Source organism: Protopterus annectens, chromosome 3.part0 (genome assembly GCF_019279795.1).
Source record: "Protopterus annectens isolate FY-2018-M chromosome 3.part0, PAN1.0, whole genome shotgun sequence".
NCBI classification, from domain to species: Eukaryota; Metazoa; Chordata; order Ceratodontiformes; family Protopteridae; genus Protopterus; species Protopterus annectens.
Window position 1 is genome coordinate 1,144,337,885 of NC_056731.1, and position 23,793 is coordinate 1,144,361,677.

The window sequence follows — 23,793 nt, forward strand, 5'->3', positions numbered from 1 at the left end:
ATTGCTTTGTTCTGCAAGTTCCTTGTGACTGAAACCTAGAGCCTTTGGAATGTCTGGGTTTGACCTGAGTGACTCTGGTGGGTACTGGAAAGGACCAGTTCTTAGCAGGCCAATGCCTACTGAACCTGGGTGGCTGTACTTGTAGGAAATCTTTTACAGTTTGCATAGATTTAGCTTTATCTTACATCTTTTTCATAACTTCTTCTGCCTTATTACCAAATAGACTGTCCTGTTGTAAAGGAGCATCTAACAATTTTGCTTTAACATGGTCATGCAGATTTTGCTCCTTGAGCCAAGCATGCCTTCTTATCACAGATCCAGTTACAGCAGCCCTGCAAGAGGCCTCCAAGGAATCAAAACCACATTGCAAAGTATGTTTTCCAACTTGTTCAGCTGAATGCAATAACTCCTGCAACTCTATTTTCCACACAGGCAGAAATCAACATCATTTTCTGTTTAAGCCCATGACATGCTGTTGATATTTAAGCATATGAAATTGACAGTTTAAAGCCCTGATTGCCAAGGTTGCAGACATGTAAATCTTCTTACCCCATCTATCCAGCGCCCTGGAATCTCTATCAGAAGGGGTAGGATTTTTAGCAGTGCAAGCCTTAATGCCCTTGGGACCCTGAGAAATGGTTTCAGGGTCAGCAGTAGGGTTTTTAAAAAGGAATTTGTGGGAGTCAGGAACCCTGTAATATCTGTCTGGCTTACTAGGAGCTGGAGGCAGGGAATCAGGAGTCATACTGGACTCTGAGAAAACATCATCAACAATGACTAGAACAGGAGGTATAGCCAAAGGCCTATGCTGAGGAAGAAGAAGGAAAAATCCCCAAGTCTCTTTTTAGATTCTGAGAAATCCCGACTCTCCCAGTGAAAGTGTTCCCTTAAGGTATGCAAAGTTTCTCCAAAAGAAAAATCCTCAGGAGGAGAAGCAGAAGGGATGGAATCTTCTGCATCAGAGTCCTCATAAGTGGGAACAGACAATTCCTGATCAGAAGAGGAATGAGAAGAAACAGAAACCTGATCTGAAGATTCATAGTCAGTGCCTTGCCTAGGCCTCTTAGCAGGAGGGGGATGGGTACCCCTGATCAAGGTAATTAAATCCTCAGCCATTTTGATCATTTGTTTTTTAGGCATTGGGGCCTGTACACGTGGCCCAAGCGTAATTTTTTTAGACATAGAAGTAGATTTTGGCCTTAGCTTTGAAGATGGTGTCTGTTTAATATACAAATCTTTAGGCCTGAAAACACCCTCAGAAGACCGTGCCTGCTCAGGGGCTCCGGACCCATCTAAGGTAGAGACATCCGTGGTTTCAATACTTAAAGTATCTCGCGGCATACCGGACTCCGAATGGGTCTCAGTAGAGGCCTGCGAATCAAAAGTAGCGGGTATCAGGGGCTGAGGAAGCGCCACACTAAGTACCGGCGACTGGCTTGGGAGAAGCTTCGTCGTCGGTTTTGGACCTCGACGGTCTCTGTCTTTTTCTTTGCGTTTTTTTTAGGTATTCTGGTAGTTGGATTGCTAACCAACGACATTTCTGAATAGTTAAATCTGGAGCCAAAATATTTAGAAGCAAAAATATACCAACGTTTAATAGTGCGTTGATTAAATTTAGCACAAAACCGACAGCAAGGCACATTGTGGTCAGGGCCTAGGCAAGGAACACAGTACAAATGAAAATCCTTATGAGGTATTTGCTTCCCACAAGTAATACAATTATTACCCAAAAAATGCGCCAGAAAAACCACTCGAAAAGATGTATGGCAGACAGAAGCTAGAGAACACAAACCAGCAGCCAGTAATAGCGTAAAATAATTTAATTTCCGCTTTCGTCACAACTTCATCAGAATACAAAAAATCATGACACTAAAACAGTTTAAATAACCTATTCAATTAAAGAATTAAATACAATTATTAACTTTTACTGACATCGGTAAGGGGCAAGAAAAAGTTTCCCCAACGGGGTGCTTAGCTTTTAGTTAAAGACTTTGGTTCTGAAACTCGAAAATGAAAATTTCAGGAGTCAGCCGACTGGCACTTGTGAACTGCTTCTGCTTCAGGCACCACGCAACAAGAAAGACTGATGTAATGGCGTCAGCTGCATGTTTTATACCCCTGACGACCTGGCGTCATGGAAGAAGGGACAGTAACAGATGCAGGACCCAAGACTTTGTTAATCAGGCCGACTGAGGGCAACCTGTCAGCAGATTACCCAAATGTAATGACTGCAACAGTGAAACACAAAGAACATCAATAACTGGGCAGAAACCTTATAATTCTGTGGGTTTTAAAGTATGTGTAAAGGAAAGATGATGAAAGTGTTTCCACAGGTTAAGGACAGAGGCCTCAAGAGATGGACCTGTTAATAAGAATGGATACTGGATATGCTAGAGGTTCGGCATCAAGCTTTAGGTAATCTGGTGAAAGACCATCTGCAGCAAAGTAGTGGGTTTCAGTTTCTGGAGTAACTTCTGTATAGTTTTAGTTGAAACTTGTTGAAAGTTGAAAGAATAATAGGCATTGGAATCTGGTTGAGGCACTGGAATAGACTGAATTAGGGAGTGCTTGAGTAGTGATGTAATTTACTTAATGAAGTGGGAGTTGAAACTGCAAGCTATATCGAGGTCTTACAATTTTGGGAAGAGAGTTGAGCTTAATAATTTTGCTTGGTTTTACTAGTTTGGTAATAGGTGACCAGAAATGCTTAGGATTGAATACATGGGAGTCTTAAATGTAGTGTATTTTTTGTAGATTATGTAGTTGTTGGTAGGTTTGGAGTGAGGACTGAGTTTTGTGAGTATGCCACGGTGTTCAACTCCTACCTCTGTTTCATAATACTGTTTTATGTAATAGGCAACAAGTAAGATTTGATTTGACTGTCTTTCTTCTAGTGCAAGCATATGCATTAATAATGGTGAAGACAATTATTGAAATTATGACTGCTTTGTCTAGAGGCAGTAATAAAACAGGACTAGTTACACTGATAATTGTATATACTGTTCATAGTTCAAAGTTATAAGAGAAATGTTTACCTGCAGACCAAAAGAGCTGACACTGACACTTCAGACTTTAATTACCAAGAGAGGTGTGACACAAGTTACTTCCATTTCTCATTGCAAAGGATTAACATTGTATATGTTGCTGGGATAGCATTTCCTAATCATTTACTGAAGGACAGCCAAATCATAATGTCAAAGGAGAGAGCCAGGGATCAAGACAGTACTACAAATAAATGCACATATTACAAACACACAATGTTGCATGACAGACTTTTTTTTTCTAAGAAATTGAATTAACAGTGAGTCAGCCTTTCTGGCAATAGGCATCAGCAAATATCTTTTTTTTCATACTGAAGAATCGACACCACAGGAGATGCAATGTGAGCCGAGTGGCAGCTGTCCCCTTTCTGGGTAAGAAGTCCAAGTTTAATTCTTCTGAAGCTAAATCTTCTTAAACTTTATCCAGTGATGTTTAATCCTCCCATTAACTTAGGCACATGAACATAGCTTACACCCAAATTTCTGATATGCACTATTAAAGGTCAGCACAGCAGTCATTCAAGTATCAATCTATACACACACACACACATGCAATATATCACAGCTTTGTCTTAACATAGAGAAAGAAATGTCTTGATAGCCTAATCTTATCCATTAATGAGTTAACTATACTAATACTCACTTCTGATAAAAGCTAAAGCATCAGCTCCTTCATTTACTTCTGATAAGCTGAATAAACTAATGATGTTCAACAGAGACTGGCTTTCTGCACTCTTATGGTTTAGCTTCTAAGCGTTTTGCATAACTGAATATGGGAGGAGAGGAAATAAAAATGGTGATGTACAAAGCAATCCATAAGAAACTCTCCACAAACAGATGGTATTCCTGTGGAAATTTGGAAGCTAAGAGGGGAAAAAAAACAGATAAAGATCTGGAAGGTTTTGTTTTATAGTACTTTAAGAAGAGGAGAAAACCAACATCCTGGAAGAAAGTGGTGGTGGCTGTAATACCTAAAGAGAGTAAAGATCCAGCTTCATACAGGCCCATTTCAATCCTAAACCATGACTATAAAGTGTTTAGGTCTATAATGGCCAAAAGAATGGCAAAGGTGATGCCAAAATTGATAGATATGGATCAATGTGGCTTTGTGGAGGGGGAGGCAAACATTTGACAACATTAACGGAACACTGATGATCCCAGAGGGAAACAGAATGTAAGAAAAGACCATTGTTGTTGGAGGATCTTGATGCACAGACAGCATTTGACCGATTAAGCTGGGAGTTTATGAGTAGGGCAATGGAAGCATTTGCATTTCCTGATAAAATTATAACGTTGATTAGGAGGATATATGAGGGATCAGAGGTGAAAATTACAGTGGGTGGATTTCCCCTCTGATAATTTCTGTTTGATCAGAGGAAACAGGCAGGGGTATTCCCTTTTCCTTTTCTTATTTGCATTATATTTAGAACCACTGGCAAAGAAAATAAGGGACCCAGAAATTCAAGGATATAACTGGTATGGGTTGTCAAAAAAAGCTGGCTCTATTTGCAGATATTAATTTACACCTGATAAAAACAGAAAAGGACATTTCAGTGTTGTGGAACATTTTCTGGCAGCTTCAAATATTTTCAGGGTACAAAATCAATGAAGCTAAAACAAAGGTAATAGCTGTATTATTTACACACAAAGTACAGTTTTGTACCTACCATAAATGTAGATGTTCGAGGATTCCCTTGCTGCAGTCCTGACAGGGTATAGTCCGCGTCCCAGTCGGCCCGAATACCAGAGTATAAGGCTGACGTCGGTCATGGCGCCTTAGACTGACGTCAGTACGTCAGGGTACTAATGCGCATGACCGACGCCATTTCCTCAGTCTTTTCTTGCCCCAGATGTCAGAAGACCCAAAAAGACAAGTCCCAAAAACAATCTGCACCAAAAAACATGTACAATATATACAGTAATATATACAAAAAATATAAGCATGTAAACTCACCTACACAACCACCCTGAAACACAGAGGGGAAGGAGGGAGGTAATTGACTGCAGCAAGGGAATCCTCGAACATCTACATTTATGGTAGGTACAAAACTGTACTATGTTCTTCGTCTTCCCTTGCTGCAGTCCTGACAATTGGGTAGAATCCCAAAGCAGAGGTAAGGGAGGCTGGCAAATTATAAAGTAGCAGGAGCTGACAACATGCCTTGCAAAACAGCTGTGGCAAAACCAGCTCTAGTCTTAGAGTATATAGGCAGGTGATAATGCCTAGAGAAAGTATGCACTGAACTCCAAGTAGCTGCTTCCAGAATATCCTTAGTTGCCACCCCCCTTAGAAATGCTGTTGAAGTGGCAGTAGCCCTAGTGGAATGAGGCCTAATCCCAGCTGGAACCTCTTTGCCATGATGGGAATAACAAATTGCAATGCAAAAGCCAATCCACCTAGAAATAGTTTGTTTTGACACAGGCTTGCCCTGTGAACTTAAAGCAAAAGAAACAAGTAACTGCTGAGACTGCCTAAAATCTTTAGTCCTGCTCAAATAATAACGCAATTGCCTGTGTACATCTAAAGTGTGCAAAATCTTTTCCCCTTTATTTTGAGGATCTGCAAAAAAACGTAGGCAAATGAATAGTTTGGTTTAAAGCCACACTAGAAACCACCTTAGGCATAAAGGAGGGATTAGTACGTAATGATACCCTGTCCTTATGGAAAATCAAAAGGGCTCTACTGCCATAAGGGCCTGCAACTCAGATACCCTTCTTGCAGAAGTAATAGCCAACAGAAAAGCAGTCTTCCATGACAAATATTTCAATTCAGCAGTAGCTGCAGGCTCAAAAGGTTGTAGAGTAAGTTTTTCCAACACAAAATTGAGATCCCAAGCAGGAGTAGGAGCTCTACGTGGGGTCTTATATTCTTTGCCCCTCTAAGAAACTGCTTGAACAAAGGATGAAAACAAAGGTGGGTCACAATCATAGTGAGCTGAAATTGCTGCAGCATGAATCTTTATGGAAGAGAAAGACAAGCCTTTGTCCAATAATTCAGTAAGATATTGAAGAGCCACACTCAATTTAGGCTCTGAAATCTCCAAATTCTTTGCTGTACTCCAAAATAAAAATCTCTTCCATTTTTCTGCGTACACTCTCCTAGTACTAGGCCTTCTAGCTTCCATAATCACATTTAAAACTTGTTGAGGAAGCTGAGACCTACCATGCTTCAACACAGAATATGCCAAGCTGTGAGATGAAGAGATTGAAGCTTGACATTGAGCAGATGACCGCCCTTCTGAGATAACAGATGAGGAATCAGAGGTAAAGGCCATGGAGGCTTCTTTACAAGACTCCTTAGAAGTGGGTACCAGTGTTGCCGAGGCCAATCTGGAGCTATCAAAATCATCCTTGGCCTGTCCTGTCTGACCTTTAGTAATACCTTTGGAAGAAGAGGTAGAGGTGGAAAGGCATAGACATGAAGGTTTTTCCAACTGAAAGACAGAGCATCCACTTTCCAAGCTGTGTGATGAAACCCCTTTGTGCAATACTTTGGCAGCTGGTGGTTTAGTGGAGAAGCGAACAGATCTATGTCTGAGTTCCCCATGACACTGTCAATTTCTGAAATACATGAAGATCCAGTTTCCACTGTGGGGATCCATGATTTGTCTGCTTAATACATCTGCTAGGAGTTCTGTGCTCCTGGCAGAAACCTTGCCTGAAGAGTCAGTTGCAGGCTTAACGCAGTCTCCCATAAAATCATTGCTTGCCTGCATAGAGGATAAGAATGTGTTCCCCTTGCTTGTTGATGTACCACATGACAGTTGTGTTGTCTGTCAGAATCAACACCTGCCCTGGAAGAAGTAACTCCTTGAACGCCATCAATGCAAACTGGACTGCTAACATCTCCTTCATGTTGATATGTAGATGCTGTAGTCTGGCAGGCCACTTGTCTTGTATCCACTTTCCATTTAGATGAGCTCCCCAAGCAGTGTCCGAGGCATCTGTCGTTAAAATCTGACTCGCCTCTGGCCGGGTCACAGAGAGTCCCTTGTTTAGGTGACATTCCTGAGCCCACCACAAGAATTCCTTTTGAAGGCAAGGTATTATTTGAATGACAGTGTCCAAATCTTGGCAGTGCTGTGTCCATACATTTTGAGATACCATTGCAGCTTCCTCATATGCAGTTTGGCATTGGGAAGCACCAGAATACAAGATGCCATGAACCCTAATGCTTGAAGGACTGTCCTTGCAGTCAGCACGGACTGATGAGATAGTTGGTGGAAGTAAAGTGACAGACTCTTTTGTTTGTCCGGGGTTAAAAGGCCATCTGGGCTGCTGTATTCAGTCTCACACCCAGAAAGCACATGTCTTGAGAGGGTACTAGACTGGACTTTATTTCGCTCACAGAATACCCTAGGCATCTTAGCACTGCTATGACATATTCCAGATGCTGTAGAAGGTGTTCCTTTTCTTGAGCCAGAATCAGGCAGTCGCCCAAGTAAGGATAAATTTGAATGCCTTGAAGCCTGAAGTAAGCTATCACTGAGCCAGAACCTTTGTGAATACTCTGGGCAGTAGATAAGCCAAAGGGCAATGCAGAGAACTGATAATGAAAATCTCCAGTTCGAAACCGCAGATACTTTCTGCAACTTAGCCTTATGGGCACATGAAGGTAAGCTTCCTTGTGATCCAAAGTTACCATCCAGTGATCCTTGCCCAGCAGAGGTAACAGTTGCTGTAACGTCAACATCTTGAACTTGGGAATGTCCAGATAAGTGTTGAGGATAGATAAATCCAAAATTGGTCTCCACGTGTTCCCCTTCTTTGGTACTAGGAACAGGCGAGAATAAAATCCAAGCCCCTTTCTGACACAGGGACTGGCTGAATAGCCCCTATCTGGAGTAACTGAGAAACTTGCTTGTGAGCCTCTTTTCTTTGTGGAGGAGGAACGCCTGGCATGCCTTTGAAAGGGGGCATTGTGTGGAAATAAAATCTGTACCCGTGATGAATGATATCCAGCACCCATCTGTCTTGAGTGATTAAATCCCAATTTTCTTTGAAAAGAGACAATCTTCCTCCCAAAGGAGCTGCCAGACGAGAGTCCACTGGCAGCTGAAAAGGCAGGTCATTGGTTCTGCTTACGAAAGGACTGACCCCTGCCCTCACCAGAAGTCTGAGCAGGTGAACTGTCTGATCTAGGCCTAAAGAACCTTGAGCCCTGCCCCTACCACGCCTAGACCTACCCCTAGACTGGGAACCATAAGCAGGATACGCCCACCCCTTAGCAGGCCAATTTCTACTAAACTCGGAGGCTGCACCTGCAAAAATCTTTAACAGTCTGCATAGACTTAGCTTTGTCCTCCATTTTCTTTAAAACTGCTTCCACAGGCGGTCCAAACAACACATCAGACTGTAAAGGAGCATCCAAAATCCTGGTCTTAACATGCTCAGCTAAATTCTGATCCTTCAACCATGCATGTAAGAACAGAACTAGTAGCAGCCACCCTCGAGGAGGCCTGAACAGCATCAAAACCACACTGCAAAGAATGCTTACCCACTTGTTCAGACACATGAACCAAATCCAGCAATTCTTACACTCAATACCTTCCGCCAAAGCATCCACCTTAGATTTCAATTGTGAAAGGAGATAATTCTGATATTTCAGCATATGAAATTGACAATTCAACGCCTCATGGCTAGAGTGGAAGAAGTATATACTTTCTTACCCCCACCTATCCAAAGCCCTTGCCTCTTTATCAGAGGGTACAGGATTTTTAACCACAGAAGCTTTAACACCTTTAGGCCCCTGAGAAACAGTTTCTGGGTCCGCCTGGGACTCTTAAACAAATACTTATGAGCTTGGGCACCCTATAATACCTATCAGGCTTAACAGGAGCAGGAGGCAAGGAATCAGGGTTCAGAGAAGCCTCTGCAAAACATCCTCCACCACATTCAACACAGGAGGAATAGCTAAGGGCCTATGCTGGGCAAAACAAGAATTCCCTAAGCCTTTTTCTGGAGTCAGAGTAATCTTGGCCTTCCCATTTAAAGTGCTCCCTCATGGAGTGAAGAGTCTCTGAAAATGAAAAATCCTCAGGAGGAGAAGCTGAAGGAGTGGAATCATCCACATCAGAATCAGAATAAGTAGGAACTCTTGCAAGTCTTCCACAGAAGACTCTGAAGCCTGTGAACACTGTTCAAAACTATCAAACTCCTGTACCACCCTAGGCCTCTTATCAGGTGGGGCATAGAACCTCTAATCAGAGTAATCAAATCTTCTGCCATTTTAAGCATATGTTTCTTAGGCACAGAGCCCAAATGCTAGGAGAAGCCCCTACAGAAGCTGAACTTGGCCTTCCTCTAAAAGAAGCTTTGGCAACAGAAGGAGAGGCCCTAACTACCTTGGGAAGAGAGGGAAGAACAGTTACCTGAGAAGCCCCCTCAGCCTGGCCTACCTCCTGAGAGGGCACATCCTGTAACAGTAAAGTATCTGCCTGAGACTCCATAGAGACTCCTGGCAAAACCTCTGGCTCCCTGAGCCTTCTAAAGGACCGACGTCCGGGACTGCCGGTTCCTCACCCCTAGACTTCACTGTTTTGTCCTTGCGCTTCTTAGATGAAGCAGGCGACGGAGTATCCGACGGCATAGTATAATTGCAACGCTTCCCAAACACTAACCTAGCACAATCAAGCCTCCTCTTAATAGTGCGCTTGTTAAATCTAGCACAAGAGCGCAACCAACAACGCCGTGCTCAGGCCCTAAACAAGGTATACACAAGTATGATAATCCCTATGCGTATCTGCTTCCCACAAGAAATACAGTTATTCACTTTTTCTGACATCCGTTAAATACTGAGGCAAGAAAAACCAAAATGTTCTAACGGGTTACTTAGCCAACTCTGTATTCGGTCTGAAACTCCGATTTCGGAAAATCTCAGAACGCCAACCTGCACTCGCAAAATTGCTTCTGCATCGGACCATGCGGCAAAAAAGACTGAGGAAATGGCGTCGGTCATGCGCATTAGTACCCTGACGTACTGACGTCAGTCTAAGGCGCCATGACCGACGTCAGCCTTATACTCTGGTATTCGGGCCGACTGGGACGCGGACTATACCCTGTCAGGACTGCAGCAAGGGAAGACGAAGAACATCATAGTTCAGCAACATCCATACTTAATGGAGACATGATAAAATTAAGTACTTAGAAGTACAGATTAAAAAAGGATTCTGGTGTGGCAGCTAAGGATATGTGGGAAGAGACTAAACAAAAGATAATACAAAAACTGAGAAACTGGAAGCTCTGTTATATGGTTATGGATAGTAAGACAGAAGCAGTTAAAATGTTTTTAGTCCCTTTAGTCTTATACATAGTTCAATCAACCAAAGGACAAGTTGTGGATAGCAATTAATAAAGATCTGATGGATTTTATCTGGGAGGGGAGGATGGCAAGAGTCAAGTGGGATTAGCTGATTCTTCCAGGAGAACAGGGCAAATTGGGATTACCCAATTTGAACGGGTATTTCAGAGCTACACAGTTAAGGCTCCTATACATAACACAAGGAGAAACGTATAATTCAGAGTGGAAAGTGAATATGATGAAGGGGAGCTCAAGAAACAAGGAGACTGATTTTGGATGCAGATCCTTAAGAAGAATTAAAATAACCATACAGAATATTATATTCTTAAAGTAACAAAGTATTCTAAGAACTAAACCATGAAAGGAATGAAGAAAGGAGATTCTGCCGACATGGATGACTGCAATTGGAGATACAGACAACAGACAAAGGGGGCTGGAATTTAGTGGAGAAAACTGACAAAAGAACCAAGGCATTGGAAGCAAATACAGATGAAAAGGTAACAACGGGAAGAGGTAAAGAATTTATTTGGACTGCAGGCTAGAGACTGCCTTCCCTATCAAGGATATCAGACAAAGAGAAAGAAACAGGGGGGGGGGTCCTAAGCAAAAGACCAGTAGTGGCAACTAGAACAGAAGCTTCTATTAAAAAAGGAATAATTAGTAGAGCATATTAAAATATTGCATGACAGCTATAAGAATCAAGAGGAGGTTAGAAAGAACTAGGAAGAGAGAGAGTGGATAAGCAATTCACAAAGAAACTATATCTATATAATGTCTCCCAAATACGCAAAAAGTCTAGAAGATTTGGGATCTTTGCTTGGAAGTGTTTACATAGGTATTTTTTTACCCCAAGTAAACTCCAAAGAATTTTCTTTGGTGTGATGGGGAAGAGAGGTAAATGGTAATATATTTTCTGGGAGTGTAATGAGTTGGCAGACTTTAAAGATTCCCTGCAGACTACTCTGTCAGAGAAACTGGGTGAGCAAATTGGTGTAATTAAGAAAATTATTTTTTGAGCTACAATATAGAAAAAGAATTACCTCAACATAGTAAGGCCTTGCCGAGTCTCATTATGGTGGCTGCCAAAAAAAAACAATTACTAGAAAATGGAAATCAAATTCTAAACCAACTATACTAGTAGTAGTGAATATAGTAACATAGATAAAACAACTTGAATTGGAATCTTTAGAAAAGGGCAAGAGCCAATTACATAGACAAAATGGGAATTGTGAGAACAATACATACAGAGGGTGAATAAGGTTTAAAAGAAGGTAGGATTTGAATGAGCTACGTAATGTCTGACTGACAATGACTGAAGAGATTACAAGTGATGTACAATATATGCAACTAAAATTATGTCAAGATGGTTTGTTTCCATTTATATAAATGTATGTTTGCCTATGCCATACATGATCATTTAATAAAGATGTTTCTTGTTTAAAAAAAGAAGACTGCAATGTCAAGTAATGTAGCACTCAGCATTATATGATGCGTCTTATTCTTCATTGGGGGTAAAAGTAGTAAGTAGTTCCATCTAGTTTACATTAGCTGCTTTCCCTGAGAGGCACACTTCTTTTGGACCATGGAAGAGATAAGGCAGGGATCTACTTTGTTAGAAACTGTGGAAGGTTTGACTGCAGGAAAATGTGACCCATATAATGTTGGATTGCTCACTACTCTTAAATCTATGAAAATGATCTGACACTAGTAGAAGACGTGACAGCACATAGCGATTCTGCAGCCATTGGCACTTCAAAGTCCATTGCAACATCCACATCACGTTTGCAAAAATCACCATGAAAGTGCCAACAGCATTAAAAGAAGAAGATGCAAGTGGGTCCAAGTCCTTCTTATGGCTGTCAGTCATGACCCCCCTCAGAACTATATGAAGAGAAAATTAACTAACACTGAGAAGTTCAAACTCTGTCCTGATGAAGAAAATAATCCGAAATGTGTGCCAACAGGACTCCTCCCTGTTGAAGGACATCCAGTGGCCTGCAACTACAGGATTACTCGAACCAAAGACTTCAGGAAATTCCCTCACAGGGCTACCAGAAGAAACTAATTTACATATGAGAAAAAAAATGAAGGGTCATCTACAGTAAGGCCTCTGCCACAGAAATAGCAGTGTGATGAACACAAACATCAGACTGCAGGACTTTAGCATACTGAAAGGGGTAGCAACCCAGGGTTGGCTAAAGAAACTTCCTAGACAGATGGCAAACACTGACACTATTCATCCCTGGTTTGGCACCTATGTCTCTAATGAACACAGGCAACAAGTAAATGGTTCATCTCCCTGGCCCCTGCTTGTAAATGCTTCATCTCCCAAACTCCTGCTTATAGTTATCAAGGGTATCAGAACTTGTCAGAGATTTGGGATGCATGGCTAGGCTTAAAAAGGCCCTTGTGATTGTTAGCCTAGTCAACATCTATGAACCTATGAATCTGCAAACACCTGTGGAGGCATTCAGCCACAAAATGGGCAAATGCCAAGGGTCATCAGTCTGGGTACTGACACTCAGGGACATATCTAGCAAAGGCACAAGCAAGATACTAGAGGCCATATGTGGTCTGATGTCAGTCCATGCCTGCCTCAAGTGTGCATTCCCATATTACCAAAGAAACAGCCAGTTCTAGGTTAACAGCCACCTGACCCAGACAGTCTGGTGCCACTGGCATAAGAGGCCCTGGGGGCCCACCTCACCCAGGGCCACAGAAGAGGGAACACACCCACAGAAAACAGTCCTCAATCCCTAAATCCAGCCAACAAACACCTGCTGGTGGACATGAGGGACTGCTCCCTGGATAAAGACCATGTTACTATGCTTGAGGCCATGTTACTATGCTTGAATAGTGGATAGGTCCTGTTTACAGACGGTTATGTACTCACAGTGGTTATGGGTGTTCATATCTCACTCTCCTCGTCATCCTCAGAAGTAGAGGAAAGTCACGACTTCGACTCCTAAACAGCTCAGAGAGCTTGCAGCACAAGACCCATGATGAATGATGTGAAAATGGCAACACACAAGGCCTATGCAGACCATTTTAGAACATACAACTTCCAGAACAGTGCAACTAAAGTCTGACCTCTGACATTCTTATGTTGCTTTATCAACAGACTGGCACTGTGCAAAACACCTCTAAGTCAGTCCACATGCTCTGTACTTTTAACTTCTACCATCTAGCAAGAAACAAGTCCTTCCTGCATATTTAGGTGGTTACTATAAATACAAACACAACAATGCTTTACGTCATGCTCTGCACCCAGACAACAAACATAATTTAAGTCTTGGCTCTTGATCTGGTGAGTACCATGGGCATTCTGATGCTTGCACCTCCTACGTAACAAATGAACATCAGGATAAAAGTCCAAAAAATGTGTGAACAGCAGAAAATGACCATCAGGCACCAAGAGCTAAGTGCTGACTCCTACTCAACAGCATGTGCTGCCAAGTATTATATCTGATGCAGTTTCCCACTCCTGCTTCCATTAAATGACCTGATACCCAGGGCAAAAAGACAGCCGATTTGCATTTCCAATTCTTTGACCCATAAATCCAAGTTGAAGGCTGGAGACCACTTCTTGCATCTTTCTTCCATGCTGAAGAACCATGTTTTTAAACTGTGATGTTGAAAAGCTGTCTGCATTTTTAATTCTAGCAGTAGTTTAGACCTTTCTTCATTCAATTCCACCTCTCCCCCAATGTAAGCTATACTTTGCCATTTAATTTAATTTACTGTGGCAGACCCAAACTCAAATACTCTATAGTGTTACTAATAGGACATTAAAGTTCCCTCATTCAGGACAACTCAATTATCAACTTCTATGGGTGAACTGAGATCTATGCCAGTCGCTGTCAAATTCCAACAAGACAAACCAACGTCCCTCCAGTTATGATCAGAAGTTAATCTAGTACATAACCAAATGAAGAAGTCATACTGCCACATTACTAAAATGTCACTTTAGTTTTCCAACTTCTAAAGCACAATACTGTTCAAAAGTATACACATGCATAGTTAAGAGTCTGAAATGGAATATACCTATAATAAGCAAGTAAAGTACAGTTGTGTACCTAACATAAATGTAGATGTTCGAGTGTATTCACTGTTGCAGTAATTACAATTGGGTTATCCTGCTGGCAGGCTACCCGCAGTCGGCCCGAGTTCCAAAGTCTCGGTCCGGCGTCGGTTGCTGTCAGGTGCCCCTAAAATGGTAGGCTCACTAATGCCAAACAGCATGCATAACCAAAAAACAACTTTTCCTTCATTTACAAGCAAATACACCACATAGGTTGTATAGAATAGAGAAGTCCCAGCAAGGAAAAGGGGGATGGAGGGCGAGTAACCTGGACTGCAACAGTGAATACACTCGAACATCTACATTTATGGTAGGTACACAACTGTACTATGTTCATCGTGCTTCACTGTTGCAGTCATTACAATTGGGTTGAAACCCAAAGCTATGGTTGGGAGGCTGGTGCTAAATAGGATTAGGAGAGGCTATCAGGCCCTGCAGAACTGGAGTGGCAAAGCCTGCCCTGGATTTAGAGTAGAGAGGTAAGTGATAGTGCTTTGTACAAGTATGCACTGAACTCCAAGTTGCAGCCTCTAAGATGTCTTTGGTTGGTACTCCTCTGAGGACGGCTGCTGCTCTAGTGGAATGTGGCCTAATGCCCTTAGGCACTGATTTGCCATGCTGTGAATAGCAGAAACGAATACAGTGGCCTATCCACTTCGAAATAGTCTGCTTTGAGATAGGCTTTTCTTGTGATCCTGCAGCATATGCTACTAGAAGTTTTTCAGTCTTTCTGAAAGCTTTGGTTCTGTCCAAGTAGAAGCGTAGCTGTCTGTGAATGTCCAAAGAATGCAGAAGTCTCTCACCCTTATTCTGTGGGTTTGGGTAAAAGGTAGGCAAGTGAATTAATTGGTTAAGGGCCACACTGGTCACTACCCTAGGCATAAATGTAGGGTTTGTCCTCAGAGAAACCCTGTCAGGATGGAAAATGATAAAAGGTTCCACAGCCATGAGTGCCTGTAACTCTGAGACTCGTCTAGCGGAGGTTATTGCTAGGAGCAGAGCTGTTTTCCAGGATAAAAATTTTATATCAGCCGCAGAGGCTGGCTCAAAGGGAGGCAGTGTAAGTTTTTCCAAGACATAGTTGAGGTCCCATGCAGGTATTGGTGCTCTCCTTGGGGGTCTTATGTTTTTGGCCCCTCTGAGGTACTGCCTTAGTAATGGAGGAGAAAAAATAGGTGGTTCTGTATTGTACTGAGCTGAAATGGCAGAGGCAAGAATTTTAATGGATGAAAAGGAAAGGCCTTTATCCAGCATCTCAGTTAAGTATTGCAAAATCTGAGGAATATTTGGAAAAATCGTGTCAATACATTGTGCCTGGTTCCAAGCACAGAATCTCTTCCATTTTTCTGCATAAGTTTTTCTGGTGCAAGGCCTTCTGGCCTCCAAAATAACATCCATAACTGCTTTAGAAAGAGGTGTGTCTTGAATGGCTACATTATCCGCCATGCTGCCAGGTTTAGGGTCCTGAGTTGGTTGTGCAGTATCTGACTGTCTTGTTGAGTCAATAAGTGAGGAATTTGAGGTAGTGTCCAAGCTGGGCATTGGAACAAGCTCTTTAGGATTGGGTACCAGTGCTGGCGCGGCCAGTCTGGGGCAATCAGAATCATTTTTGGCTTCTCTTGTCTGACCTTGAGAAGTACCTTGGGGAGGAGAGGCAGAGGAGGAAAAGTATATACTGTTAGGTTTTTCCAGCTGAAAGATAGAGCATCCACTTTCCATGCTTGCTTGTGATAAGTCCTTGTGCAGAATCTTTGTAGTTTGCAATTGTGAGGAGAGGCAAATAGGTCTATGTCTGGGCATCCCCAGTTCCTTGTTATGCTGAAGACTTGTGGATCCAATTTCCACTCGTGGGGATCCATTAGGTTTCTGCTTAGTTCGTCTGCCAGAGTATTTATCCTTCCTGGCAGGAATTGTGCTTGCAGATGTACTTGGTAGGTCAATGCATTGTCCCACAAGTTCATGGCTAGTCTGCAGAGGGGTAGGAATGTGTGCCCCCTTGCTTGCTTATGTACCACATGACTGTGGTATTGTCCTTCTTTATCAGTAGTTGTCTAGGATGAAGTATACCCTTGAAGGCTGTCTGGGCATTTTGAACTGCTAGCATCTATTTTTGATTGATATGTAGATGCATTTGATTTGCGGGCCATGTGCCCTGAATACATCTTACTGCCATATGTGCATCCCAGGCATAACCTGATGCATCTGTTGTCAATGTCTGCCTGGCTGTGGGTAAGGTGAATGGCTGTCCCGTGTTGTGGTGACAGGCTTTTGCCCACCATCGAAACTCCTGTTGCAGGCAGGGAATGAGGGTAATTATTGTTTCCAGGCTGTGGCAATGTTGAGTCCAAACACTTTTTAGATACCATTGAAGTTTCCTCATATGCAGTCTTGCATATGGAATTAGCAGAATGCAGGATGCCATGAAGCCCAAAGCCTGCAGAATTTTTCTTGCACATAACTGGGTCTTTCTTGCCAACATTTTGAAATAAGTAGTCAGTTGTCTGTGTTTGTCTGGCGTTAGATAAGCCATTTGGGCAGCTGTATTTAAGCTTGCACCCAGGAATATTATCTCTTGAGAGGGTACAAGTTTTTATTTCTTTTCATTTACTGTGTACCCTAGGCCTGCTAGTAATGTTTTTACAAATGCCAGATGCTGTAGTAGAGTGTCCTTGTTCTCTGCTTGAATAAGGCAGTCGTCCAAGTAAGGATATATTTGAAATCCTCTTTGTCTGCAAAAAGCAATTACTGGTGCCAGGCACTTTGTGAAGACCCTGGGCGCAGTAGATAAGCCAAAGGGTAGTGCAGAGAATTGTTAATGCATTGAGCCAGCTATAAATCTGAGGTATCTTCTGCATGATTGTCTGATTGGGACATGCAGGTATGCCTGTTTTAGGTCTAAAGTCACAAGCCAAGACATCTTGCCCAGCATGGGCAGAAGCTGCTGCAGGGTTAACATTTTGAATTTTGGAATGTTCAGGAATGTGTTCAGGATAGACAGGTCCAGTATTGGTCACCAGGTTTTGTCCTTTCTGGGCACCAAGAATAGCCTTGAGTAAAATCCTCGTCCCTGTTCTTGCTGTGGTATACTTGCTAAATGGCCCTCATGTCCATGAGGGATGAAACTTGTTTTCGTGCCTCTGCCCATTGATTGCGTGGCAGGTCTGGCATACCGTTTGGCCTTGGCAGGGTGTGAAACTGGAACCTGTAGCCCTGGGATACGATATTTAAGACCCATTTGTCCTGGGTGATCATGTGCCACTTTTGAGCAAAAAGTGTTAGTTTTCCCCCCAAGGGAGCTGCCAGAAGATAAGTGCTTGGTGCTGGCAGGGGAAAGTCATTGAGACTGTTTCCTGTATGGCTGTGATTTTTCTTCTCTGCTTTTGGAGGTTGAAGCACCTCATTGTTTAGGCCTGTATGAGCCTTGGGGCTGTGATCTGCCTCTGGTGCGTCTGTATCTACCTCTTTGTGGCCTGTCTGACACTGGAAAGGACCAATTCTTTGCAGGCCAGTTCCTGCTAAATCTGGGAGGCTGTACCTGTAAGAAATCCTTGACTGTTTGCATAGATTTAGCTTTGTCCTCCATTTTCTTCAAAACCTCTTCTGCTTTAACACCAAACAAGGTATCATGTTGTAATGGAGCATCTAATAATTTTGCTTTAACATGATCGGGCAGATTCTGTTCTTTTAACCAAGCATGTCTCCTAATGACAGAACCTGTAACAGCGGCCTTGCAGGAGGCCTCTAGAGAATCAAAACCACATTGCAAAGTATGCTTTCCTACTTGTTCAGCAGCATGCAATAAATCCTGCATTTCTTTGTTTTCTGCACATTCTGAATTTGTCAACATTTTTTGTTTAAGCAGTGACATTAGATATTGCTGATATTTAAGCATATGAAATTGAAAATTTAAAGCTCTTATAACCAAGGTAGCAGAAGTATAAATCTTTTTTCCCCCATCTGTCCAGGGCCCTTGAATCCCTACCAGAGGGCATAGGGCTTTTTGCAGTGGACGCCTTGACCCCTTTGGGACCCTGAGAGATAGTTTCTGGGTCTGCAGCAGGGTTTTTATAAAGAAATTTATGTGAATCAGGAACCCTGTAGTATCTGTCTGGCTTAACAGGAGCTGGTGGCAAAGAGTCAGGAGACAGTCCAGACTCTGAAAATACATCTACAATGTCTAAAACAGGAGGAATAGCAAGGGGCCTGTGTTGAGGTAATAAAAGGAAGTCTTTGAGCCTTTTTTTTTTTTTTTGGATTCTGAGTAATCTAGGCTCTCCCAGTGGAAATGCTCCCTCATAGTATGCAGGATTTCCCCAAAAGAATAATCCTCATGAGGAGAGGCTGAAGGAATAGATTCTTCAGCATCAGAATCCTCATAGGGAGGAAGAGAATATTCCTGGTCAGAAGAGGAATCCGAGGAAATGGAAACCTGATCTGAAGATGCATATTCTATCTCTTGCCTAGGCCTCTTATCAGGAGGGGGATGGGAACCCCTGATCAAAGTAATTAGGTCTTTGGCCATTTTAAGCATCTGTTTTTAGGCATGGAGATCTGTCCAGGAGAATGCTGTACTTGTTTCTTTGAATTTAGAGCTGCTTTAGTCTTTGCCTTTGAAGCTGAAGTTGGTTTTACATATAACTCTGTAGGCCTGAAAACACGCTCAGAAGCCAATGCCTGCTCAGCGGCTCCGGGCCCATCTGAGGGAATAGTTTTCGAGTGTCCAATACCTTGAGTTTCCAGCAGCCTAGTCGGCTCCACGTGTGAGTCGGAAGCGGCCTGTGGCTCTGAGTTTGCGGGCGTCAGGGGCTGCGAAAGCACTCACTGAGAACCAGCGACAGGCCTAGCAGAAGCCTCGTCATCGGTTTTGGACCTCGGATGCCTGTCCTTTTCTTTTTCTTTGCGCTTTTTATAAACTCCGGTAGTCGGTTGTTCCGACGGGATTATATAATTGAATCTTCTGCCAAAGTAATGAAATGCAAAATCGTACTGACGCTTAATAGGGCGCTGGTTAAATCTAGCACAAAACCGACAAGTAGCAACGTCGTGGTCAGGGCCTAGGCAAGGAATACAGTAAGAATGAAAATCCTTATGAGGTATTTGCTTCCCACAAGAAATACAATTAACTTTTTCTGACATCGGTCTGGAGCAAGAAAAAAGTTTCCCCAATGGGGTACTTAGCTTTAATGAAGACTTCGGATCTGAAATTCGAATTTGAAAATCTCAGGAGTTGGCCGACCGGCACTTGCGAACTGCTTTTGCTTCGGGCACCACGCGGCAAGAAAGACTGAAGAAAATGGTGTCGGCTGCATCTTTTATACCCCTGGAGCACTGACATCAGGGAGGAGGCGACAGCAACCGACGCCGGACCTAGACTTTGGAACTCGGGCCGACTGCGGGTAGCCTGCCAGCAGGATAACCCAATTGTAATGACTGCAACAGTGAAACAAGATGAACATCTGCCTGTATGATTTTTGTTGTGAAACATTAGATGTAAACACATAGCATTTAACATAATGTGCCTTAATAAAGAATACCACAGCAAGGCCTGTGAATTCCAACTTGTGGAAAAGACAAATTCATCCTCTAATAAACTTACAGGCAGCATAGCTTCAGCCCACTCGCCATGGCCCCTCTGGAGAAGTTTGATTCGCTCAAGATCATAACAGATCTGTACAAGGTCACCAACTTGAAACTGAGAAGTCCCTCCTTCTGCACCTTGAGCATTTTCACCACTTCTTACAACATTGGCCTTGGTGAGTACAGCAGGATTGAAAGTCCATCTGTAATGACAAAGATGACACGAATACAATTTGAGAAGGAAACACTTTTGAAATTTACCTCCCTAGGGATACACTGCAATGCATTAAGAGCCTAAAGTTCTAACTTTATATGAATCAACTGGCAGGAAGCATTATTCAGTCTGATGAGGGCCTGACTTAGACTAGCAAAGTGTGAAGAATATGGTTGATTTCTGTCATTACATCAGCATCTCTAGGCTTCATTTTTGCTTCCAGGTTTTGACCAACATTTTTCTAGTCTAAAACCAATGCATTAAAAAAGTAGTAACAGTCAGCAAGGCATGTCCAGTATGATTACACTCCTGGAGGCAGTCTCCTCATTACATTCAAGTGACGCCTCCAGCTGCATCTGCAGTTAACTCCTACTGATGCCTCTAGGCATCAAATATTACTTGTTCACATTTGCATCAATAATTCCAAACCATCGTATGTACAAGGTTTTAAGAGATTTCATCTTAAAGCTTACACAATGGCATTAATATTTGCCCTCTGTCTAGTGTGGGTAAGTGGATATTAAGTGTTGTTTTTATGGTATTAATTTATATACATACAACTTTCACATTTTTCTAAATCTCAACAACCAAGTAACAGACAGAACTCCTCAGCCTCATATGAAAGCTCTCAGCTAGATGAAATAAAACGCTGACAGTATGTGTGTAACTTTAGTTGTTTACAAAATATTACAAATGTAATAGTTACTATATTTATTGTGACTTATAACATTCGGTTTAAGACCTAGAAAGTACAGTTTTGTACCTACCATAAATGTAGATGTCCGAACTGGATAGCATCTGCAGTCATAACAACTGGGTTGTCCTGTCGTCGGGCAGCCCTTCGGTCGGCTGGATTCCAAAGTCCGGGTCCGGCTTCGGCTGATGTCGCACTTCACCCGATGTCATCTCTGCTGGTCTTCGGGTATAAAGGCATCAGCTGACGCCATTTTCCTCAGTGTTTCTTGCCCCAGATGCCAGTTGCCCTCTTGGAAGGCTAAATTTTGGGTAAATGCCAATGTTTCCAAAAGATAGAAGGCAAACACAAAAAATAAGCATGTATGTACATATATACAAACAAATACACCATAAGAGACTCCCCCCACCAGCTAGCTATTAGGAGGGTAAATACCCTAGGAGTACCACAGAGGGGAAGGAGGGAGGGTAATCCTGACTGCAGATGCTATCCAGTTCGGACATCTACATTTATGGTAGGTACAAAACTGTACTATGTCCTTCATGGATGCATCTGCAGTCATAACAACTGGGTAGAATACCATAGCCAACTAGCGGAGGAGGAAGAATAGATTATGGTGTGGTTAGGATCCCTTGCAGTACAGCAGTGGCAAACCCTGCTCGGGATCTGGAATACAGAGGTAGATTATAATGCTTGGCAAATGTATGCACGGAGGTCCAAGTAGCCGCCTCAATAATGTCCTTGGTTGCCACTCCTCGTAAGAAGGCTGTGGTAGTGGCTGTTGCCCTTGTAGAATGAGGCCTTATGTTTTGTGGAATTGGTTTTCCATGGAAGGAGTAACAGAATCGTATGCAATTTCCTATCCATTTGGAGATTGTCTGTTTGGAAATTGCTTTTCCTTCCCTTCCTGTTGCATAGGCTACAAAAAGCTGGTCAGTTTTTCTATTACTTTTTGTTCTGTCCAGGTAGTAGCGTAGCTGTCTATGTACATCCAAGGTATGCAGCATTCTTTCCCCTCTGTTTTGTGGGTTGGGGAAGAAGGTAGGTAGGTGGATTGCCTGGTTTAAAGACACTCTGGATACCACCTTAGGCATAAATGTAGGATTAGTCCTCATGGACACTCTATCTTGATGGAAGATTTGGAAGGGTTGTACTGCCATTAGGGCCTGAAGTTCAGAAACCCTCCTTGCTGAGGTTATTGCCAGTAGGAAAGCAGTTTTCCATGATAGATGCTGTAAGTCTGCTGTTGCTGCTGGTTCAAAAGGTGCGAGTGTCAACTTTTCTAGCACAAAGTTCAGATCCCAAGCTGGCAATGGTGGTTTCCTAGGAGGTTTTACATTCTTGATCCCTCTGAGGAACTGCCTGAGTAGAGGATGTGAAAAGACAGGTGGATCAAAGCTGTATTCTGCTGAAATAGCTGATGCATGTATCTTGATGGAGGAATAGGACAGGCCTGTATGTAAAAGCTCTGCCAAGTACTCCAGAATGTTAGCAATATCTATATTCGACACATCTTTTCCTCTTTCAGCACTCCAAATGACAAACCTTTTCCATTTTCCTGCATAGTTCCTTCTTGTTGAAGGTCTGCGGGCTTCAAGGATAATGTCTTTAACCCTTTGGGAAAGATCTGGATTAGTTGCTGCTATGTGATGTTCCATGCAGTCAGTTGCAACGTTTTTAGATTTGGGTGCATGATGCTGTAGTTGTCCTGAGTTAACATCAAAGGCATCAGGGGTATTGACCACATTTCGCCCCGAGACATGCTCCTCAGCAATGGGTACCAGTGTTGTCTTGGCCAGTTCGGAGCTATCAGGATTATCCTTGGACGTTCCTCCTTGATTTTTAGTAGTACCTTGTGTATCAAGGGAAGAGGTGGGAATGCATATGCTGTCAGGCCTTTCCAGCTGAAGGAGAGCGAATCCACTTTCCATGCAAGTGGATGGAATGTCCTTGTGCAGAATTTCTTGAGCTGGTGATTGAGAGGGGAAGCGAATAGATCTATCTGTGGCATTCCCCATTTCTTTGAGATGGTCTTGAAGATGTCCGGGTGTAGCATCCATTCGTGAGCATCCGAGGTGGTTCTGCTTAACATGTCTGCTAGAGTATTCTCCTTTCCCGGTACAAATATTGCCTGTAACTGGATGTTGTAGCTGAGTGCCAAATTCCAAAGGTCCAAAGTCATTCTGCATAGGGGGTATGAATGAGTGCCTCCCTGTTTGTTGATGTACCACATGACTGTGGTGTTGTCTATCCTTATCAAATGGCCTTCTTTGAGAAATGGTCTGAATTTTTGGACTGCCAGTTTTACTGCCAGCATTTCTTTTAGGTTGATGTGCAGGTGAAGCTGGTCCTGCGTCCACAATCCTTGTATGCATTTGTCCAGCATGTGAGCCCCCCATCCTAGGTCTGAGGCGTCTGTTGTGATGGTTTGGCTTGCTTGATAGTTGTGAAAGGGTAGGCCTGGGTTTGACTGGCATGCTTGAGCCAACCATAGGAACTCCTGTTTTAGGCATGGGATTAGTGGAATTTCTGCTTCTAGGCTGTGCCTGTGTTGGGACCATAAATTCTTTAGGTACCACTGTAGTTTTCTCATATGCAGTCTGGCATGTGGAACCAAGATTATGCATGATGCCATGAAGCCCAAGGCCTGCAGAACTTTTCTTGCTGTTAGCGTGTTCTGTTTTGTTAGTGCCAAGAAGTAAAGAGGGAGTTCTTTTTGTTTTTCTGTAGTTAGGAATGCCATTTGTTTTACTGTGTCCAATTCTGCGCCCAAGAATGTCCTTGTTTGGGATGGTATCAGCCTTGACTTTTCTAAATTGACTGTGTATCCCAGTCCTTGTAGCAAGTAAATGACCCTTTGTAAATCTGTTGTCAGCTTGCTTTTGT

The 23,793-nt window shown here is 42.8% G+C and overlaps 1 protein-coding gene across 1 annotated transcript in view; it reads right to left on the minus strand.

Annotated features, from left to right (window-relative positions):
- The window catches only part of MIB1 (MIB E3 ubiquitin protein ligase 1), a 1,882,202-nt gene that overhangs the window by 1,387,509 nt on the left and 470,900 nt on the right, over window positions 1-23,793 (minus strand). Inside the window, exons 7-8 of the mRNA XM_044065767.1 lie at window positions 20,015-20,202; window positions 9,113-9,159 (exon numbers count right to left, since the gene is read on the minus strand). Coding sequence (XP_043921702.1) covers window positions 9,113-9,159; window positions 20,015-20,202 — 235 coding nt within the window. The remainder of the gene's footprint in view (window positions 1-9,112; window positions 9,160-20,014; window positions 20,203-23,793) is intronic.